The 17924-nt window shown below is 49.0% G+C and overlaps 3 protein-coding genes across 8 annotated transcripts; 1 reads left to right on the top strand and 2 right to left on the bottom strand.

The window, feature by feature from the left end:
• Window positions 1-2029: 2029 nt before the first annotated feature.
• LOC133146674 (fasciculation and elongation protein zeta-2-like) lies at window positions 2030-10624 on the bottom strand. Of its 5 annotated transcripts, XM_061270606.1 has the most exons (15): window positions 10238-10623; window positions 8840-8948; window positions 8516-8759; window positions 8165-8292; window positions 7951-8094; window positions 7781-7861; window positions 7420-7495; window positions 7285-7350; window positions 3348-6573; window positions 3218-3271; window positions 3088-3142; window positions 2962-3016; window positions 2652-2709; window positions 2343-2450; window positions 2030-2262 (listed from the first exon to the last, which is right to left on the bottom strand). In XM_061270606.1, exons 1-9 carry the CDS (start codon window positions 10558-10560, stop codon window positions 6557-6559), a joined length of 1188 nt encoding a protein of 395 aa, XP_061126590.1. In that variant the 5' UTR covers window positions 10561-10623; the 3' UTR covers window positions 2030-2262; window positions 2343-2450; window positions 2652-2709; window positions 2962-3016; window positions 3088-3142; window positions 3218-3271; window positions 3348-6556. The 5 variants fall into 5 exon arrangements, with proteins under 5 accessions (XP_061126590.1, XP_061126589.1, XP_061126592.1 ...); XM_061270605.1 differs by lacking the exon at window positions 2652-2709; XM_061270608.1 differs by lacking the exons at window positions 2652-2709; window positions 7781-7861 and having other exon boundaries at window positions 10238-10622.
• On the top strand, window positions 4352-6064 carry si:ch211-57i17.5 (usherin). 2 transcript variants are annotated; one of them, XM_061270612.1, is made up of 5 exons: window positions 4352-4497; window positions 4567-4665; window positions 4823-4882; window positions 4945-5067; window positions 5136-6064. In XM_061270612.1, the coding sequence occupies exons 1-5, from the start codon at window positions 4372-4374 to the stop codon at window positions 5223-5225; spliced, it is 498 nt and encodes a 165-aa protein (XP_061126596.1). In that variant the 5' UTR covers window positions 4352-4371; the 3' UTR covers window positions 5226-6064. The 2 variants fall into 2 exon arrangements, with proteins under 2 accessions (XP_061126596.1, XP_061126594.1); XM_061270610.1 differs by having other exon boundaries at window positions 4352-4665.
• An 893-nt stretch (window positions 10625-11517) lies between the features above and the next one.
• wdr26b (WD repeat domain 26b) lies at window positions 11518-17681 on the bottom strand. The gene is made up of 14 exons (XM_061270181.1): window positions 16892-17681; window positions 16046-16145; window positions 15787-15843; window positions 15401-15537; window positions 15230-15327; window positions 15000-15156; window positions 14780-14918; window positions 14559-14699; window positions 14348-14467; window positions 14116-14261; window positions 13944-14022; window positions 13742-13871; window positions 13415-13609; window positions 11518-13340 (listed from the first exon to the last, which is right to left on the bottom strand). The coding sequence occupies exons 1-14, from the start codon at window positions 17239-17241 to the stop codon at window positions 13315-13317; spliced, it is 1875 nt and encodes a 624-aa protein (XP_061126165.1). The 5' UTR covers window positions 17242-17681; the 3' UTR covers window positions 11518-13314.
• Window positions 17682-17924: the final 243 nt, after the last annotated feature.

Here is a 17924-nt window from a genome sequence, read left to right as displayed (position 1 = left end):
AGTACAACAATACAGTACAACAATACAGTACAACAGTACAGTACAACAGTACAGTACAACAGTACAGTACAGTACAACAGTACAGTACAGTACAACAGTACAGTACAGTACAACAGTACAGTACAGTACAACAGTACAGTACAGTACAACACTACAACACAACAGTACAGTACAACAGTACCGTACCGTACAGTACCGTACCGTACCGTACCGTAGAGTCCCGTACAAGACAGTACCGTACCGCACAAGACAGTACCGTACAGTACCGTACCGCACAAGACAGTACCGTACCGCACAAGACAGTACCGTACAGTACCGTACAGTACCGTACAGTACCGTACAGTACCGTACAGTACCGTACAGTACCGTACCGTACAAGACAGTACCGACCGTACCGTACAAGACAGTACCGACCGTACCGTACAAGACAGTACCGACCGTACCGTACAAGACAGTACCGACCGTACCGTACAAGACAGTACCGACCGTACCGTACAAGACAGTACCGTACCGTACCGTACAAGACAGTACCGTACCGTACCGTACAAGACAGTACCGTACCGTACCGTACCGTACAAGACAGTACCGTACCGTACAAGACAGTACCGTACCGTACAAGACAGTACCGTACCGTACAAGACAGTACCGTACCGTACAGTACCGTACCGTACCGTACAGTACCGTACCGTACCGTACAAGACAGTACCGTACCGTACAAGACAGTACCGTACCGTACAAGACAGTACCGTACCGTACAAGACAGTACCGTACCGTACAAGACAGTACCGTACCGTACAAGACAGTACCGTACCGTACAAGACAGTACCGTACCGTACAAGACAGTACCGTACCGTACAAGACAGTACCGTACCGTACAAGACAGTACCGTACCGTACAAGACAGTACCGTACCGTACAAGACAGTACAAGACAAGACAGTACAGTACAGTACAGTACAATACAATACAAGACAGTACAGTACAAGACAATACAGTACAATACAAGACAATACAGCCAGTACAGTACAATACAAGACAATACAGTCCAATACAATACAAGACAATACAGTCCAATACAATACAGACAGTACAATACAAGACAGTACAAGATAGTACAATACAAGACCGTACAATACAGACAGTACAATACAATACAAGACAGTACAATATAATACAATACAAGACAATACAATACAGACAGTACAAGACAATACAGTACAATACAATACAGTACAGTACAGTACAATACAGTGGAAGACAGTACAATGCAAGACAATACAATACAATGCAGACAGCACAATGCAAGACAATACAAGACAGTACAATACAATGCAGACAGCACAATACAAGACAGTACAAGACAGTACAATGCAGACAGCACAATACAGCACAAGACAATACAATGCAGACAGCACAAGACAATACAATGCAGACAGCACAAGACAATACAATGCAGACAGCACAAGACAATACAATGCAGACAGCACAAGGCAATACAATGCAGACAGCACAAGGCAAGACAGCACAAGGCAATGCAAGACAGCACAAGGCAATACAATGCAGACAGCACAAGGCAAGACAGCACAAGGCAAGACAAGACAGCGCAAGGCAAGACAGCGCAAGGCAAGACAGCGCAAGGCAAGACAGCACAATACAAGACAGCACAATACAAGACAGCACAATACAAGACAGCATAATACAAGACAGCATAATACAAGACAGTACAATACAATACAGACAGTACAAAACAATACAATAAAGTACAAAACAATACAGTACAGTACAATACATGTCTGTCTCTCAGCTGGCCTGGGAACGTCGTGGGATCCCCTGCGATGAGCTGGATGAAGTGGCTGGAGAGAGGGAAGTCTGGGAGTTTCCTCTAAAGCTGCTGTCGTTGCGATCCGACCCCCGGATAAGCGGAAGATGGATGGATGGAAGGACATAGAATACATACAATACCCTACCGTACACTACCATACAATACAATACATACAATACCATACAATACAAACACTACAATACAAACAATTGATTGATACAACTTTATTCCACAACATGGAAATTTACTTGTCACAGCAGCGTACGAGAGTGCAAGAATACAGGGGACAAGTGCCAAATGTAAAAATGGATAAATAAGAGAGCCCCCTAGTGGCCTTGCCCCAGGCAGTTGCCTGGTCTGGCTAATGGTAAAGCACAGCTCTGCCATCAGGGAGGTTGATGGGTGTGACTTCTCACCGGCTTCATCAAAAAAAAAAAAAAACCTTGAAAAGTACAAATGGTGCAATTGGTAAAAGTGATCACATTTACAGTCAGATTAAACTTTACACCAACGGGCTTTCACCTGATTTGGGACTACTCTTCCTCAGCATCCTCAACATCACTGAGATGGCTCAGGAGCATCCTGCTTGCTTTGTATAGAAGGGTGCTAGCTGGGAGGCCTTTATGAGCGCTACAAAACACAAACACAAATTATTGCAACACTTGTAGACATTGAGTAGAGTGGCAATGGAATGATATTTTTGCAACAATTATACATAAACTACAGTTTTAAATTTAAAATAAAAATACAATTATTAGTATATTGTAATGGGTTATAATAATGACAAGTATCCAAATTATAGTATATTAATGTTAACATCCATCAACTCACTCAAAAATGGCGGGAGAAAATCACACTCGCAAATGTTTGTTGGGGGGGCGGGCGCCATCTTGGAATAGATTTGAACATGACGTAACAGATTCGTCACAGTCAGTTTGCATAACACGGAAATAGCACACGATATGTAATGCAACATTGTTAATTTGAAGAAACAAAACGCCAAAGAGATTTGAAATACTGTAGCGGCAAAACGACAGTTGCGGGGGCCGTCACGAGTGTGAAAAGCTTGCATCACACAATCAAGGCGTCCGTCGTGAGAATAAACGATGAACGACAAACATTTGATAGCATATTAGCTTACCCGAGAAACCGCCACACGGTCGGTGGCGCCTGTATTAGATAACTCGCTTTGAATCCTGCAACAAACAAGGCGTCCGTCGTGAGAATAAACGATGAACGACAAACATTTGATAGCATATTAGCTTACCCGAGAAACCGCCACACGGTCGGTGGCGCCTGTATTTGAGAACTCGCCTTGAATCCTGCAACAAACAAACAAGGCGTCCGTCGTGAGAAACGCCAATGAACGACAAACATTTACTAGCATGTTAGCTTACCTGAGAAACGGCCACACGGTCGGTGGCGCCTGCATTTGAGAACTCGCCTTGAATCTTGCAACAAACAAACAAGGCGTCCGTCGTGAGAAACGCCAACGAACGACAAACATTTACTAGCATGTTAGCTTACCTGAGAAAGGGCCCGCCCGCGCGTCCGCACCCGTATATGACAACTTCCCTTGAGCACGCGCCGTTCCCGCTTCATGACGTCACATCCGGCAATTCAAATTTCCTGCGCCTGCTCGTCCAATGGCGCTTTGCACAATCGCGTACCACGTGACAGGCCTTTTTCTTCGTTTTCTTTTACGGCGAGGTGGCACCAGCTTCAATGGGCATTACTGACACCTACTGGTTGAAGTCATATGAACTGAAAGAAGAACGAATCACTGTAGGAAGTGATTCGTTCACTGAAAATATTCGTTCTTTTGAACGAATCGTTCACTAGGGTGAACTGCCTTCCTTCCCCTCGAGCATCAACGGATCCGTCAGTGAACGGCATAAATACATAATAGTTTGCCTACTTCCCACTAACCAAATATTCCAAACTTTCAATTTTGAAATTCACCACAATTTCTCCAAAATTGTCTTCATTTCTCAAGTAATTCCACTCGTTTCAACATCATTCGGCAACATTCCCCAAAGAAGTTATTCATAGTTTTCGCCTTCATTTCTCCAGAAATTGCATTTTCTAGTTGCACAATCTTAGTTCCAATAATACCGAACATACAGTAAGGCAAAATGGCTTTTAACTTTATACGGTGATCGAGAGACCATGGTTGGAGCTGCAAATGAGTCTCTGGTTTCTAAGGACTCCAGGGTGGTATCGTTTTCCCCGGGTAAGCCGACACCTGCTGGTTGGTTGTTATGGAGATCCAAAGAAGAGACAAGAAGCAAAGGGCCATGCAATGGCGGAGCACACCTACTCGCTAAGAGGAGTTGGTTTTTTAAAAAAGTGAAATTTGACACGTCACTTCAATGCGGCAACAGGCAGCGTACCGGAGGCCCAGCTGCTCTTCCACATTCTGATGCGCAAACCTGGACCACAACGCAAGTGAGTAGACACTTCTCAAATATGTGATGCAGCGGCTGTGAACATGAACTTTCATTTTGCATTCACTCCATATCCAGCGAGCCCCGGCCCTCCAGAGGGACCAATGGGAGGCGAGCGTGCAGAGGTGGACCAGGCCACGCCGGTTTCCCAGCAGCTGTGGTTCATGGTGGCGATGGGGGCCGTGGCCCTGATGCTGATGGCCGTGGCCCTGGCCGTGGCCCTCCACAAGGTCAGGTGGCCACTTTCACCGCTCACTTCCTTCGCCACCTTCCGAGACAGCCAATCAAATGTGTGGCAGGTGTTGAAGAAAGCCCCCCTGACCAGAGAGAGACCCCCCTTGGCGGCCATGCAGAAGCGACATCCCCTGGCTGTCTATCCAGCCAGCAACTCTGTCTTGGTGCGACGGGCAAGCAAAAGTAGCAGAACCTAATTTGGCAAAACAAAGATGTTAAGATGTTTTTTTGCAGACAGGCTAAGTAAAACTAGCATCTTTGGTGCCACTGCTACTGTAACGCATACGGCACAGCAACATATTGTTGGAACTCCAATTTCAGTTCGACACGGCGGGTGTGGTCAGCAGTGTGACGCTCAAGTCTTTCACCATCAAGATGGAGGTAATGCTTGTGTACCTGTGTCGCCACGGTGACCACCTTTCTGATGTCTTCCCGGCCACTAGGAGGAGCTGGAGGCCAAACGCGCAGGTGACAAAGGAGGAGGCGAGACTTCCTTGAGGCGCAGTGTCAGCCAGGTGATGGACAAAAAGTCATTGGGGGAGGCGTGGGGCCATGATAGCGGCATGGTGAGCCATCTTTCACTCTTCAAATGCTCAAATGGCTTGGGATCACCTGCCTCCCTCCTTTCCTCCAGTTTATGGACGACGAGGAGTTTGTGGACAGCGTGAAAGGCTTCAGCACCGTCAGGAAGGAGCACACCATGTTTACAGACACCAACTTGTGACTCACTGCCATCCCAAATCAAGGGCAGCGTGAAACCTGCAGATTGACTTGACAGCAATGAGAGGATAAGTTCAAAAAAAAGAAGCGTAGAAAATGTAGTTCTTCTCATTTTAATTGAAATGAGGTGCAACGCTGCCACAAAACCATTACAGTCGATAGAATGTCACCAAAAATAAATGACAAAACAATAAATTAATATACTGCAGTACCACGAGAATAAACAGACCTCCCACAACTGGGGTGGAATTTTAAAATTAAAAACAGTCGAGTTAAAAAACAAAGATTTTACAAAGGCAGTCTTTCTCTCTTTTTTTGTGACTGTTGCTCGTCTTGCATATAAAATATAAATCTCTAAAATTGTACTTTAAAGGGAGCATTGACGTCTCATTATTAAAAAACTAAATTCCTTTCTTCTCATCGGGTTCTAGCAAAATATTTCCATGACCTGAAATGGACCTGATTTGGATTTCACGCGCAAGACTGAGAATTTCCAAAAATGTCTTTGAATAAAAATACGCCAAAGGAGAAAAGTACGCGTGGCGGTAAAGTGCTAGTGGCACGTCACAGTTTACACAGAATCTCATTTCAAACGTTCAAAAGCGCACACGCAAGCCTTTTTGTTCTCTTTCTTGGGAAATTTCAATGCCGGGTTGACTACGCGGACGCCGTAATACGACTGAAGATGCTGACGGTCGTACCTGAGAGTGCTAACGGACCCGATCGTAGCTCGCTTTGTAAACTACGTAGCCATTGGAATACGTTCAACTGCCGGGTGACTCTTGCTATTTAGAAAAAAAAAAAAAAGCTGCCAGAATGTGGCCAGCAACTCTTGAGCGTTAATGTGCAAACATTTTACAGGGAAAAAAAATCCTTAGTTAAGGTGGGGGCGAACAATAACGACGCATGCTAACTAGCTAAAAGCGCTAAAACACGACATGAGCGGACCACTACAAAGACAAGTGCTAGCTACGATCCGAAGCGTGCAAACAACTAAACACAGATGACACGACCGAGTTTGCTTGTTCGTCTGCCTTTCCTTTCTGCATCAGAGACAAAAATATTTCCTTGCCGCATTCAACTTAGCAGAGTTTGCCAGATGCTAAGGTCAGTCTGAGGCTAACTGGAGTCTTTCCCTTCTTGGGGGGGAGGAAAAAAAAATAGTCCATTAAAGATCATTGTGATGAGTAATACTGGTTAGCGTCCACGGAGAATTGGGATAGTCCAACTCAATGTCCAGGTAAAAACATAAAAAGGTTAGAAAGTCTTTGTTGAAAAGTTCTGGAAGGTTCTTTGCGACGTCGCTCCAGAGAGCTTGTGGATCATTTTGCATTTTTACGTGGGACAAAGAACTGCGGACAAAGCACAAGAGGAGATGAAAGGCTGAGTTTGTCGTGGCGGTAGCAGAACAACTCGACGGGTGAGATGAGCGTGAGGTGAGAAAACCACGACAAGCGGTGATCAGCTGCTAGTGCCTGCTAGCGCTAAAGGGATGCTACGCTCTCTTGGGTGGGGTGGAAATGAAAGTGGACCAAAAATACATGGAAGAAAAGCCAACCTGAGTGCGGGCCTGGGCGATTCACTAATTTTGCCGATTCAGAAATGGTATTTTGTGGCTAAAAGTGCAGAGATTTTAGTTTGGCGCCAAATCGCCCAGGCCCACCGGAGAGAAAGCGTGGAGGTGAAGAGTTCGTTACAAACCTCGGGGTCTCATACCAGAGCTGGCCAAAGCGCAAAGCGGCGGCACGGGCGAGAGACAAGGAAGGCACAGTCAAAGTGTGGAAAGAGCACCAACTGAAGGCAAGAGTGGGCTCGGGTACTTCCACTGGCTGCCGCCAGGGGGCAGTATTGGACCATTTCATTAGCGACATAACACTGTCTATTTTCATGTATAATTTTTTTTTTATATTGGCTACACAACAAATGATTAACAATGACCACTTTGAATAAAACCTTTATGATTGTTTTAAGCAAGGAATATATTTTATATGCCTCTAGCTTTGGCTGACATGTACCTGCCTTTTGGAGAACCAGAAAGTACCAGGTGATGTGTGTGTGTGTACCTTTGAGGATGTAATCTGTGAGCAGGGCAGGAACCTTCTCGCTGTCATCCCTCATGGCGTGTAGAACTGATGCACAATGAGTGGTGAGGGTTAATACAACTGGGCAAAAGCGGACAGACGGACGGACGGACTCACTCTTTGTTAGGATCTGGAGGTCTTCCACTGCGGGGGAGCCCATTTTCTTCTCATAGGGGATCACCGTGGTCAGGTACTGAGACAGAAGAATGACGAGGTACAGATTAGAAAAAGAAATAGATGCGTCTTTGACCTGTGGGTGTTCTGTCCCATTTCTCTTTTCTGGGTCTCAAAGCTCTTGAAGGAGCGCAAGCACAGTGCACGAAAAGCAAAGTTGCAAGCAGCAAAGTTAAAAACAAAAAATGATGCCCGGTGCATCTGGAGAAAAAAAAAAACCAAGCATGCTCGGGAGGGGGGGGGGGGGGGAAATAAAGCGGGAGGTAAGAGAAAGAAGGAAAGAAAGAAAGAGAGGGGAGGGCACCTGTTTGTCCCCTCCTGCGGTACCAAAAGTTTGCCGGAGGCCATTTTGTATGACATTGGAGAGTCCCTCCAGAGTGAGGCGCTATGACGAGTTGAAGGAAAGAAGCAAGAGGAAAGACAGATGAGGACAGACGGCTGGCGACCACGCCCGGTTCGGGCCCCGCCTCTCACCGTGCCCGGCACCACGCCGCGCTGGCCGTTGGCTACCGCCGCCGCCGCGCTGCTACGGATCTTCTTCTTCTTGCGCAGCAGCTCGCGCTGCTCCTTCTGCCTGTTCTGGACGTCGATGAGCAGCGAGATGAAGCTGTTCTTCACCTGCCGCAGCAATTTGCAAATGACGACACCGTACGAGGCGGGACCAAAAGGGCGCGCGGTCGAGCGGCACCTCCTTTTCGTACTCCAGCTCGTCCCGCAGCGCCAGCGCCCGCACCAACTCCTCGCTGAAGCTTTGGATGGCCGTCTCCACCTCCTCCAGCGTCTCGCTCAGCTCCGACACGGACAGCTGACGCAGGCCTGAACACGAGAACGGGCACATTTCGTTTCACACGCGAATTTCTTTTGCCCGTTAAGTCATCCAGGGGCGCTCAACCGTGCGGAAAGCCTTCGAGCGAGCGTATTACGCAAGCGTGGCCTTGCTTGCGTTATGTAAGAAGGGCGGCCGCGTGACTTGCGGTGACCTCTGGCCTCATTAGGCCGCGCTGGAGAGCTGCCAAAAAAAGGCGCAGGTGAAACTTACGGTCCTCGTAGCTAGTGTCAGAGACCGAGCGCTTCAGGTCCCGGGAGAGCACGGACAGGTCGGAGTGGGAAGGACTGTCGTCATCGTCGGGGGACTCTTGCATCATCTCTTCGATCTCCTCGATCACCTGCTCGGCGGTGAAGAGCGGCTCGTCGTCCACGCAGGAGACGATGATGGAGTGCATGTCCATCTGCTCCCGCAGCTCCTCGTCGTCCGACAGATCCAACCACTGGTTGTCGACCTTCTGCCCGAGGAGGAACACGCAAATCGGGTCAATCAAATTGGTCCGAGCAAACGGGGGATGACGCAAGGGGGCGTGGCTACCTGCCGCTGGTTGAGGTTGAGGGCGGGTAGGTGAAGCGAGCGCGTGTGTGACGTCTTCCAGTCCACCGGCATCACGTTGCCGTAGTTGTCCGTCAGAGTGTTCCACATCCTGCAAAAAAAAGGGCTATATTATATCTTGTATTTTTTGGGCGATAAAAGTAAAATAAGAAATCAAATACAAAATAAAAAAGATCGCTAATGAAAGCTGACGCATCCTATAAGCATCATCGCCTCGTTTGTGTTGTCGCTGGCTCGCTTGTTTACGTAACGTCCACGCTTTTCCCCGAGGTGTCGAGCGAGCGAGCGAGCGAGCAAGCGCCGCTGCTGTATGTGGGGCAAGGGCTTATTTGGTGGTGCCTTGAGCGACAAGCGCCTGCCAAAAAAATATACCCAATTAGTTTCACTGCTTTCAACCAAAATAATCAGTGTTAGACATTGCGAGGCGGCAGTATTTTCTCCTTTGGTGTATTCATGCGGATACACGCCGGATTTGTCTTCAGCCCCCACATTTTCCTTATAAACCTCATTGCTTCATCTTAGTTTGTCAGTCAACTCGTTCAACTGCGGGAAATTTGACAGACCACGGCACAGTCAAATTTGGGTTAGGTCCCCGCTGCTGCTTCAATTTGGAAATATACACTGAGCGGACTTCCCTCTTTTGGGGCTGAAGTCTTGCAAAATATCAGATCAGATCTGGTCTTGTCATGCTAGAGCAGTTTGAAGGGGATAAGAGCCAAAAAGTGTCTGACCAGAACGTGGGACAGGGCTGACCTTTGAGGGCTATGTTGGCATGTGCCGCGCCGTTTCAACCAGCTATGGCAACAAACAACCACCAACCCCATCACCGGGGTGAACTGGCAGCCATCCCACCCTGGCCCACCGCTCATCCTTTTGACTCATTTGGGATCACGGGAAAGGAAATGGTGCCAGGACACTACTTGGTGTGCAGATGGAAACTAATGCAGTTATCAAAATGGGCATACGCACACATTTGAGCAAAGTTTGGCTCTCCAAAAAGGTCACATCAAGTGAGACAAAAATTGGAATATTTAAATCGGGAAGGTGACACGACTACCATTTATATCAGATCATTGTTGACATTTGACACAAGCTATACAATTTGTACTTTTTTTTTTAAAAGGAGCAAAAATACTACTTGGGGTACTTTTAGGTAACGTGGCAGTAGAGTCACACAACAATCAGGAGTTAAAAAAGAGAAGGCAACTAAAGCATTCGCCTCCATTGATACAACAGATATGCTATCTTAATCGAGCGAGGTTGTGTTTGCAGTACCTTGCTTGAGGCTAAGCTAATCTACTCTCCGCTAGCTAGTGGTCAGGCTAACGATGACGTTGAGGGGGAAAATGTATTCAAAAGCGAAATTAAATTGCCACTCACTCGTCGTCCTTCAGATAATCCTCATCCGTGATGGGTTTAATGGGGGCTATGTGCTCCGTGGTGGTGGTGTAGTTCCGGAAGCACACGCTCAGCTTTGCATCGAAGTCGTGGACGAGGTCCTCCATGGACTGGAAGCTACAGATCTCCCCGGAGAAACTGTTGTCCAGGTCGGACAGATCCTCCGGGCCCTCGGTGACCGCCGGAGCTTCGTCGTCGGGCAGCACCAAGTTGGAGTTGAGCTGGTCCAGATCCGCGGGCGACTCCTTGAACTCGTTGAAGTCCTGCCATTCCTCGTCGAAGTGGGCTAACGGAGCCGCCGCCATGTCTGTCGCGCGCGGTGCTCGAGAGTTTACACCGAGAACAGCGGCTGGGCAACTGAAATATGACGATAGGGGCGGGGCTTGTTGGGATCTCAGACGTCACTCTCTACGTCATCAAAACGTACAGACGCTCCTCCCCCAAAACAAAACAAATTGATCGTCCTCAGGCCATAAAATCTGTTAGGGTCATCTTTTTGTTGTTTTTCAAAACCCTGAATACTTTATTGAAAATAGGCATACATGACACTTTTCCTACACAACAATACAAAACAATACAATCACAACTGCAAATACCACGTGGACGCCCACACACCCCTTGCACATGCACACGCACAGAAAAAAAGACACGCGCGTGCGCGCACACCTCCCACCCCACGCTCGAGGAACTTAAAAGATGCTCCAGTAAGCCCTTGGTACCCCTCCATCCAAATGTCTAGACATGAAATCAGAATGAATCTCAAATCAACAAGAGGAGACAACAGATTGCATACAGACAACGTATGGCGGAAGTATTTATCGCAATAATTCCTTGTCATCTGGGTTCCTGTCCTTGTACACTTGATGTCCTCACCAGTGAGTCAATTCGAGGCACTAGCAGAACTTACTAGTGTGACTATTAACTAGTGAGGAAAAAGAGTACAAAAAGATACAGAATAATAGCTCCCCATTTTGAAATCCATTCTGCTGTCCAGGATTTGGAATGAGCTGCGACCGGACCGCGTTTTGAAACATCCCTTTGCAAATGGTTTGGCTTTGACAAACATGGGAGAATGGCACACAGAGACATCAGTCCGCTACACGCACATGCACGAGCAACCCGTGTTTGTTTTCGTTTTAAAGGCGAGGGGTGGCTATTTTCAACCTGATGGGATTTTCGCTTCCAAACCGGTGTTACTGTGCGTATTTGTTTAGTGTCAAAACCAAAAAAAAAAGAACAGAAAACAAAAGAAAGAGTCCAAATATCTGGTTATACTTTAATATGATCATACAAGGGGGGGAGATATAATATGTGGAAAAAATAATAATAAAATAACAAAATATTCAATAAAAACAAGACAGAAAAGCACTGTTTTGGAAACTTTTCTCATTCCTTTGAACTGTATCCCAGTCCGTGGCAAAAATCGACGTCACCGACCCCGAAAAAGGGGCCAAGAAAGCTTTTGAATGGAGGCTGACCTATGGAAACGACTGGCGGACAGACGGGCAAATTTGGGAGAAAAAATAAAATAAGAAAAATCAGTCATTGGGGGAAGAATTCAATCAAATTGCCCACTTTACAGCAAATGAATGACTATAAGGAAAACGGTCGAGGTTTTTTTTTTTTTTTTTGGAGCAGTTGTCTTTTAGAAACTGCAAGTTGTTTCTTTCCCTTCGGTATAATCGTCGACATCCGTTTAAAAATAATAACTGTCTTTATTCCAACTTCTGTCAACGTCCAATGCCACGTGAAGTTAGTGTAAAATTAGAATTATAAATCCCAGATTTAAAAAAAAAAAAAAAAAATAGTAATAATACAAAATGGCTCTCAAGTATTACGGTTTTGTTCCACAGATCGAGGTCCCGAGGGCTTTGGATAACTTTTGACTGTGGGATTAAGAAGGCTTGGAAGGGGGCATAATGTTTTTGCTGGTGTGAACTGAACCCACTCGAACCCACGCACACACGAAACGTTTTTTTTTTTGGCGGCAGGTCACAGTTTGTCACCAAAGTGAATGGCCTCTTCCTCGGCACACGCGCGCACACACATGCACACTGATATGCGGCATCCTCCTCGTTTGATGGATGCGATTGTGCAGCAGCAGTGAATATCAAAAAAAAAAAGAAAGGGGGGTGGGTGGGCGCAGTGGGTGAGGAGGGGGGCGGGAGTTTGGCTCGGACCGTCCTTGCTTGTTTTGTCAGAAATGCTAAAGTGGATTCGAGATGAGGCTCACCCAAGGACAAAATTGACGCTCGGGTTGTCGGTTGCAAAAAAAACCCCACTGTAAACGTTTCGTGCTGTAATGAGAAGGGGGGGGGAAAGTCGACATGACAATAATAAACTATGTTGGGCATTTTGAGTGAAATTTCCAAAAGCAACCTAAAATGCACAAGAGTGTTGCCTTGCCTCTCACTCATTCAATCAGCGAACACGCTCGGATCATCTCAACACGTATTTTTCCATAAGAAAAATTCCACTCAACAGTATTGTACTGTACGTAACTTACGAAGGTGGGCTTGGGGGGGGGTTTAGTGAGCCCACAACACCACTGTACCTAATGTGTTGTTCTTCGCTGTTCTTCTTCTGAGGGCCCATTGGCATAAAAAGCTTCGGCTGAACTGCAACTTCCTTTTTTGCATCATTTGTTGAACGGCAAAAATCACAACACAAGCTGTGAGAAGATCAATCGAAGTTCAGCCGAGAAGCCGATTGTGCATTTTAGGTTGACGGTGCAATTCCACCCAAACGGCGGCGTCATCCAATGACAAGACGTGGACTGCCAAGTGGTGTGGAAGCGGGTTGCGGGGAGGTTGCGGGGCTCTGCTGCTCACTCGGTCGTGGGGGGGAGGGGCTATGTCCTCGCTTTTTCTTTTTTTAGATGAGGACACCAAATTGGCCATCATCAAGGTCCTTCGAGACACTCCTGCATCCCGGTGTCAGTCTCTTTCTTTTGTCTTGGCTTTCTTTTTTTTTTTTTTGCCTCGACGTATGTTTTGGGCGGGTGCTAAGATTGATATTTACGGAGGAGTACTGGTGGCTTCTTGGGAGAGAAGTGTCCATCAACTGTCCATGGTACTGCCGTTCTCTGAGGAGACACAACATCACGTTCATACGTCTGAACGCGGCTTTGGAAAATGAGAAATTGCCCCCGACACGTACCGTTGAGCGTGTCCGCCTCTTGCGAGTCGAGAAAAGGCGCCGGCCCCCAGACGCGCACCGTGCCGTCGTCCGAGGCGGACGCCATGAGCCCCGGCACGGTCGGGTTCCAGCTGACGCAGTTGACGGTGCGCGTGTGGCCCGTCAACTCGGCGATGGGAAGCTCGCCCCGCCGGTGCCAAATGTACACTTTGTGGTCTGCGGCGGAGGAAACGCAAGCAACCAGCGGTGACTAGGCATCGACAACGACTGACTGCCCGGTTGAGAAGCAACTGCACCACCTTGTGGTAAGAGTCGGTACTAAAGGTTAAAACAGCACGCGTACTGCACCTTCGCTGCCGCTAGCAATAAAGTCTTCATTGTGTCCTCCGAAGCAGGAGTGGATGGTGTAGAAGCCCTGCGTGACGCCTTGGTATTTTCTGACCAGCACTCGGTCCTGTAGGTCCCACAAGTGCACTCCCTGGCGGACGGTCAAACCTCCGTTAGCGGCCGCCAGACGGCAGTTGGACGAGAGGACGAACTTCTTGCTCACCTGAGTTGCTACATTTAACACAGCTAATCTTCCGTTCTTGGAAACAGTAAAAGACATGATAGGATGGTCCTCCTGGACTCTGCAAATAAAATCAAATCGCGGCAAAGTAGGATCATTTGACACCGTCGGCAAAGATCTTCGTTTGGTTCGCTATTTGGGGCCGTTTGCGTACATGTTTCTGTCGGCGAGGTCCTCAAAGTTGTAGCCCCGGATACGTTGGTGGGTGTCCGAGGCCAGCACCGTCCTGCCGTCGCTCAGGCACCATAAGCACTGCACTCTCACACCCTCCCACGAGTCCAGCAGGTTGCCGTCCAGATCCTGAGGACACACATAGCACAGCAAAGGGTCAAGAGACTTTTTTTTTTCCCTTTCAGGGACCCGACTGGCACATGAGCCGGACGTACGCATTGGTAGAACTGCCCCCTCTGGCCTCCCGTGACGAAGCGTTTGCCGTCCGGGTTCCAGGCCACGCTGGTCAAACTGTCCTCGTGGGACTGCGACATCTTGGTGCGCAGCTCTCCCGTCTGGTCAAAAGGCGGAATGACGGGCGCAGGGAAGAAACAAAAAAGTGGTTTGGCGCTCGGGGTAAACGCAAAAACACGGGCGCTTGCTTACCTGAACATTCCAGAGCCACAGCTCGGAGCAGTCGTCCGGTCCGCAGGCAATCAGGTAGGTGTCGTCGGGGCTCCAGGCCAGGTAGGAGACCCCGTAGGCGTGACCCTCCAGAGTCCGCAGCAGCTTCAGCTGGTGGCTCTCCTGCGTTCGCAACGGCATCACAGTCACGTTTGCCCCGGTAACATTGACGCTAGAAGTGTGTGTTGTTTGCGTCTACGCACCGGGTCCACCTGCCAAATGATGACGGTGGTGTCTTTGGAGCCGGTGGCCAGCTTGGTGCCGTCGTTTGAGAACTTGCAGAACCAAACTTCGTTACAGTGCTCAGTCAGAATCTGCTGCGTGTAACATGGGAACTGCTTCCTGTGGGGCAACACAGAGGGTTAGGGTTAGTTTTTTTCCCCCATTTGACAAAACAAGGGCCGCGAGCAAGCGAGCGCGGACCTGCTGCAGACGTGATCGGCGAGCAGCGACACCGAGTCCAGACTGTCGTCCGGCTTGGTGTTGTGGTAGAGACAGCGGTCCCTCTGCAGCTCCACCGCCTGCCGCAGGAGGTTCTGCAGCCGGCGCGGGGGCAGCATCACCGACGGCGGCAGGTACGCTGCAGGCAAGAAACAAACGCTCTTAGGCCTCCGCTCGGGAGCGGCGAGGAGACAAAATGGCGGCGCCCTCACTTTGTAACTTGTCCAGCAGTCGGCAGCGGGAGGCCGCGCCTTTGCCCTCCCACTCCGCCTTGGCCCTTAGATCCTCGGCGTGGCTGCACATGAGATACCTGGCGCAGGGGGAAGAACCTCAGTGGGGTGCGCGGACTTATGTTGGAGCGCTTAAGAACGGCAGAGTGGTACCCGCTTAGCACGTGGATGCGGTCCGTGTTGTACTTGAGCGGCGTCAGCTCCCCGCGGAGCACCTGCAGAGCCTCCAGGACTTTACCATCTTCCAGGTACTCCAAATATTTCTGCTGCAGCAGCAAGAACTTCATACGCTGGGGGGGAAAAAAAAAACAACAACCCTTGAAGCCTCGGCCTGTCTCCGTGGCTACCCACATTTTGTAATTCAGTCAAGTGTCCAAACATTTGACCAACGGAGCAAAGTATCTTGTCATCGCACTATACGGAAAAACATTCCGGAAGCAGCAACAACAAACGCGAGCTCTGCGCGGGTTCGAACCCTTCCAGAAGCCCCAGAGCGTATTCATGGAGCCCCGCTTCAGGTTTGCGACGAGGCCGCTTACCACAATGGCGTTGGGCGAATGCATCAGTGCTCTCAGTTCATTGAGATCATTCTCAGCCTGGACCAAAACAAAAGGGAAAAACGCTGAGCGCAGCAGTTTTCACACTCGCGGTGTCGGTGGGCTGGGTGGACAAGGGGGGCACCTCAGCTTTACGAGGGATGTCAATATGTATGTTGTGGCCTGTGAGTGTGTACAATAACAACTTAGCCCCCCCCCCACCACCACCACCGACTAAGATGGTTATCCCCGGCAAACTGACCTTGTCCCACTCGCCTTCCATAACACGGTTGCGGAACTTGCTGGCCGACGAGTGCTCCAGCCTGCAGCCCGATTCCTGCATCAGCAGGTCCACCGTCTGACTACACAGGGAAAAGGGAAAACGAGGCACCACCTTGATATAATGTATGCGCCATGAGTCACCATAACTAATGTGACCATGTTTACAAAGATGGCCACTTTGCGATGAAACCTGCTGATCAACTCGTGTGCTGAATTATCTTACTAGTGAGGATGAAAGAAAAGGAATACATTCTCAAACTGCATTTTAGGGGGGTAGGATTTGTCACGAATTCCTTGTAAACGGAGTCTTAAAATCCACTTCTCACTCCGCCTCAGAAATGTGACATTATCGCCAGTGACAACCGAAATGTCGGAAAAGCACAACCCTTAAAGCTTGCATAATTAGCTAAACCAAAAACATGGCTAAACGTTACTGACGAGAGATGATGTCATGTACAGAAATGACAGAAAAGCCACAAAAAGTCGTGATAACAAAAAAAATAATAACAAGACTTCAAACCCGCCGAGCTTGTGTGGTTGCAATGTGCATTTCTATGCCAAGTGTTGTGTTTGTAGTGTAAACACGGCAGGTGAGGGAAGACTGGGGCTGGTTAGCATGCTAACCGGCTAAGTGTTATTGTGCAAGATGGACCCCTTTGCCTTCTTCTTGCCTTCTTTGCGAAGAGCGAACCAGTGAAACGTTTGGACCCATCCCCCCACGTTTGTGCCAGTCAAGGCGCACGAAGAGCTAGCGATCGAGACAAGCGGCCACCGTGTCGCACTTTAAAAAAAAACGAAATAAACATGACAAGATCACGCAACTTACTTGAGCCCCAGTCCGTGGAGATGTTGCCCTATAAGCCGGATGACATCTTCCTCCGCTTGCGACAACCGCTTCTTCTTCTTCAACGAGCCCACCTCCGAGCCAGAGGAGGCCGCGGCAGAGGTCCCGCAAGCGGTGGCGGTGGACGACGAGGAGCCGTTGCTGGTGCCCACGCCGTTGCCGTTGTCCGCGGGGGAGAGAAGCAGCCGAAGCAAGCCGTTGGAGTGCGCCCCACCACCATCACCGCCAGCCGCCGCTGCCGCCGCCGACGACGACGACGACGACTCGCTGTTCTGTGCGGCGCCCAGGCAGGAAAGCTCGGCCGATTCTCGCCCCGCTCCGTTCGCCTGCATGGTGCTACTGCTCACGTGGCCGACGGCGCTGCGGTTAAAGTGGATGGTCGATGTGGCTCCGAGACCCAAGACAACTCCGGCAAGGCCTGGCACAACCGCTGAAGCCCCGGGCTCTCCTGCTCCCTCCGCCGCCGAGGCTCGGTGCTTCTTCCGCGGGGGCGGCGACGCTCCGCCGGTGTCCGAGTCGGAGGAGGAGGAAGCGGAGGCCAGAGTTTCCTCACCGAGAGCGGCCGTGGTTAGAAGCCGGCGGTGCTCCGGGTGGGAAAAGGAGGCTCAACTTCCAGACTGGAGGCCGCGTCGGTCGAGCTCGGAGCGGACTGTCACTGTTGGCCGCTCCGTCTCTCGGCCCCGTTTTTGTTGTTGTTGTTTCTCTCCAAACAGCTGCAGTTCTAATGGAGGCCCGTCGCTCTGACGTCACCGGAAATTCCTTCACCAGCAAGTTTCCGGGTTGAACCAACCTTGCGCCGAGGGACTTGTCGCGCTTGACTTTTCCGTACACGATTTAAAAATACATCACAAATATAAATCATACATTCGCATTTTCTGACAGACCATCAGATGTGAAGTAATAAATTAAATGATCACTTTCATAGCATATTGCCCGATATCGGTTCCTGCTTCAAGTAGACATATTTAATAAATATTTGTTTATGCACATTGATTTGACCTTAAAACCTGTGACT

The sequence above is a fragment of the Syngnathus typhle genome, linkage group LG22 (assembly GCF_033458585.1).
Source record: "Syngnathus typhle isolate RoL2023-S1 ecotype Sweden linkage group LG22, RoL_Styp_1.0, whole genome shotgun sequence".
Classification (NCBI taxonomy): Eukaryota; Metazoa; Chordata; class Actinopteri; order Syngnathiformes; family Syngnathidae; genus Syngnathus; species Syngnathus typhle.
This window is presented reverse-complemented; position numbering and strand designations above follow the sequence as displayed.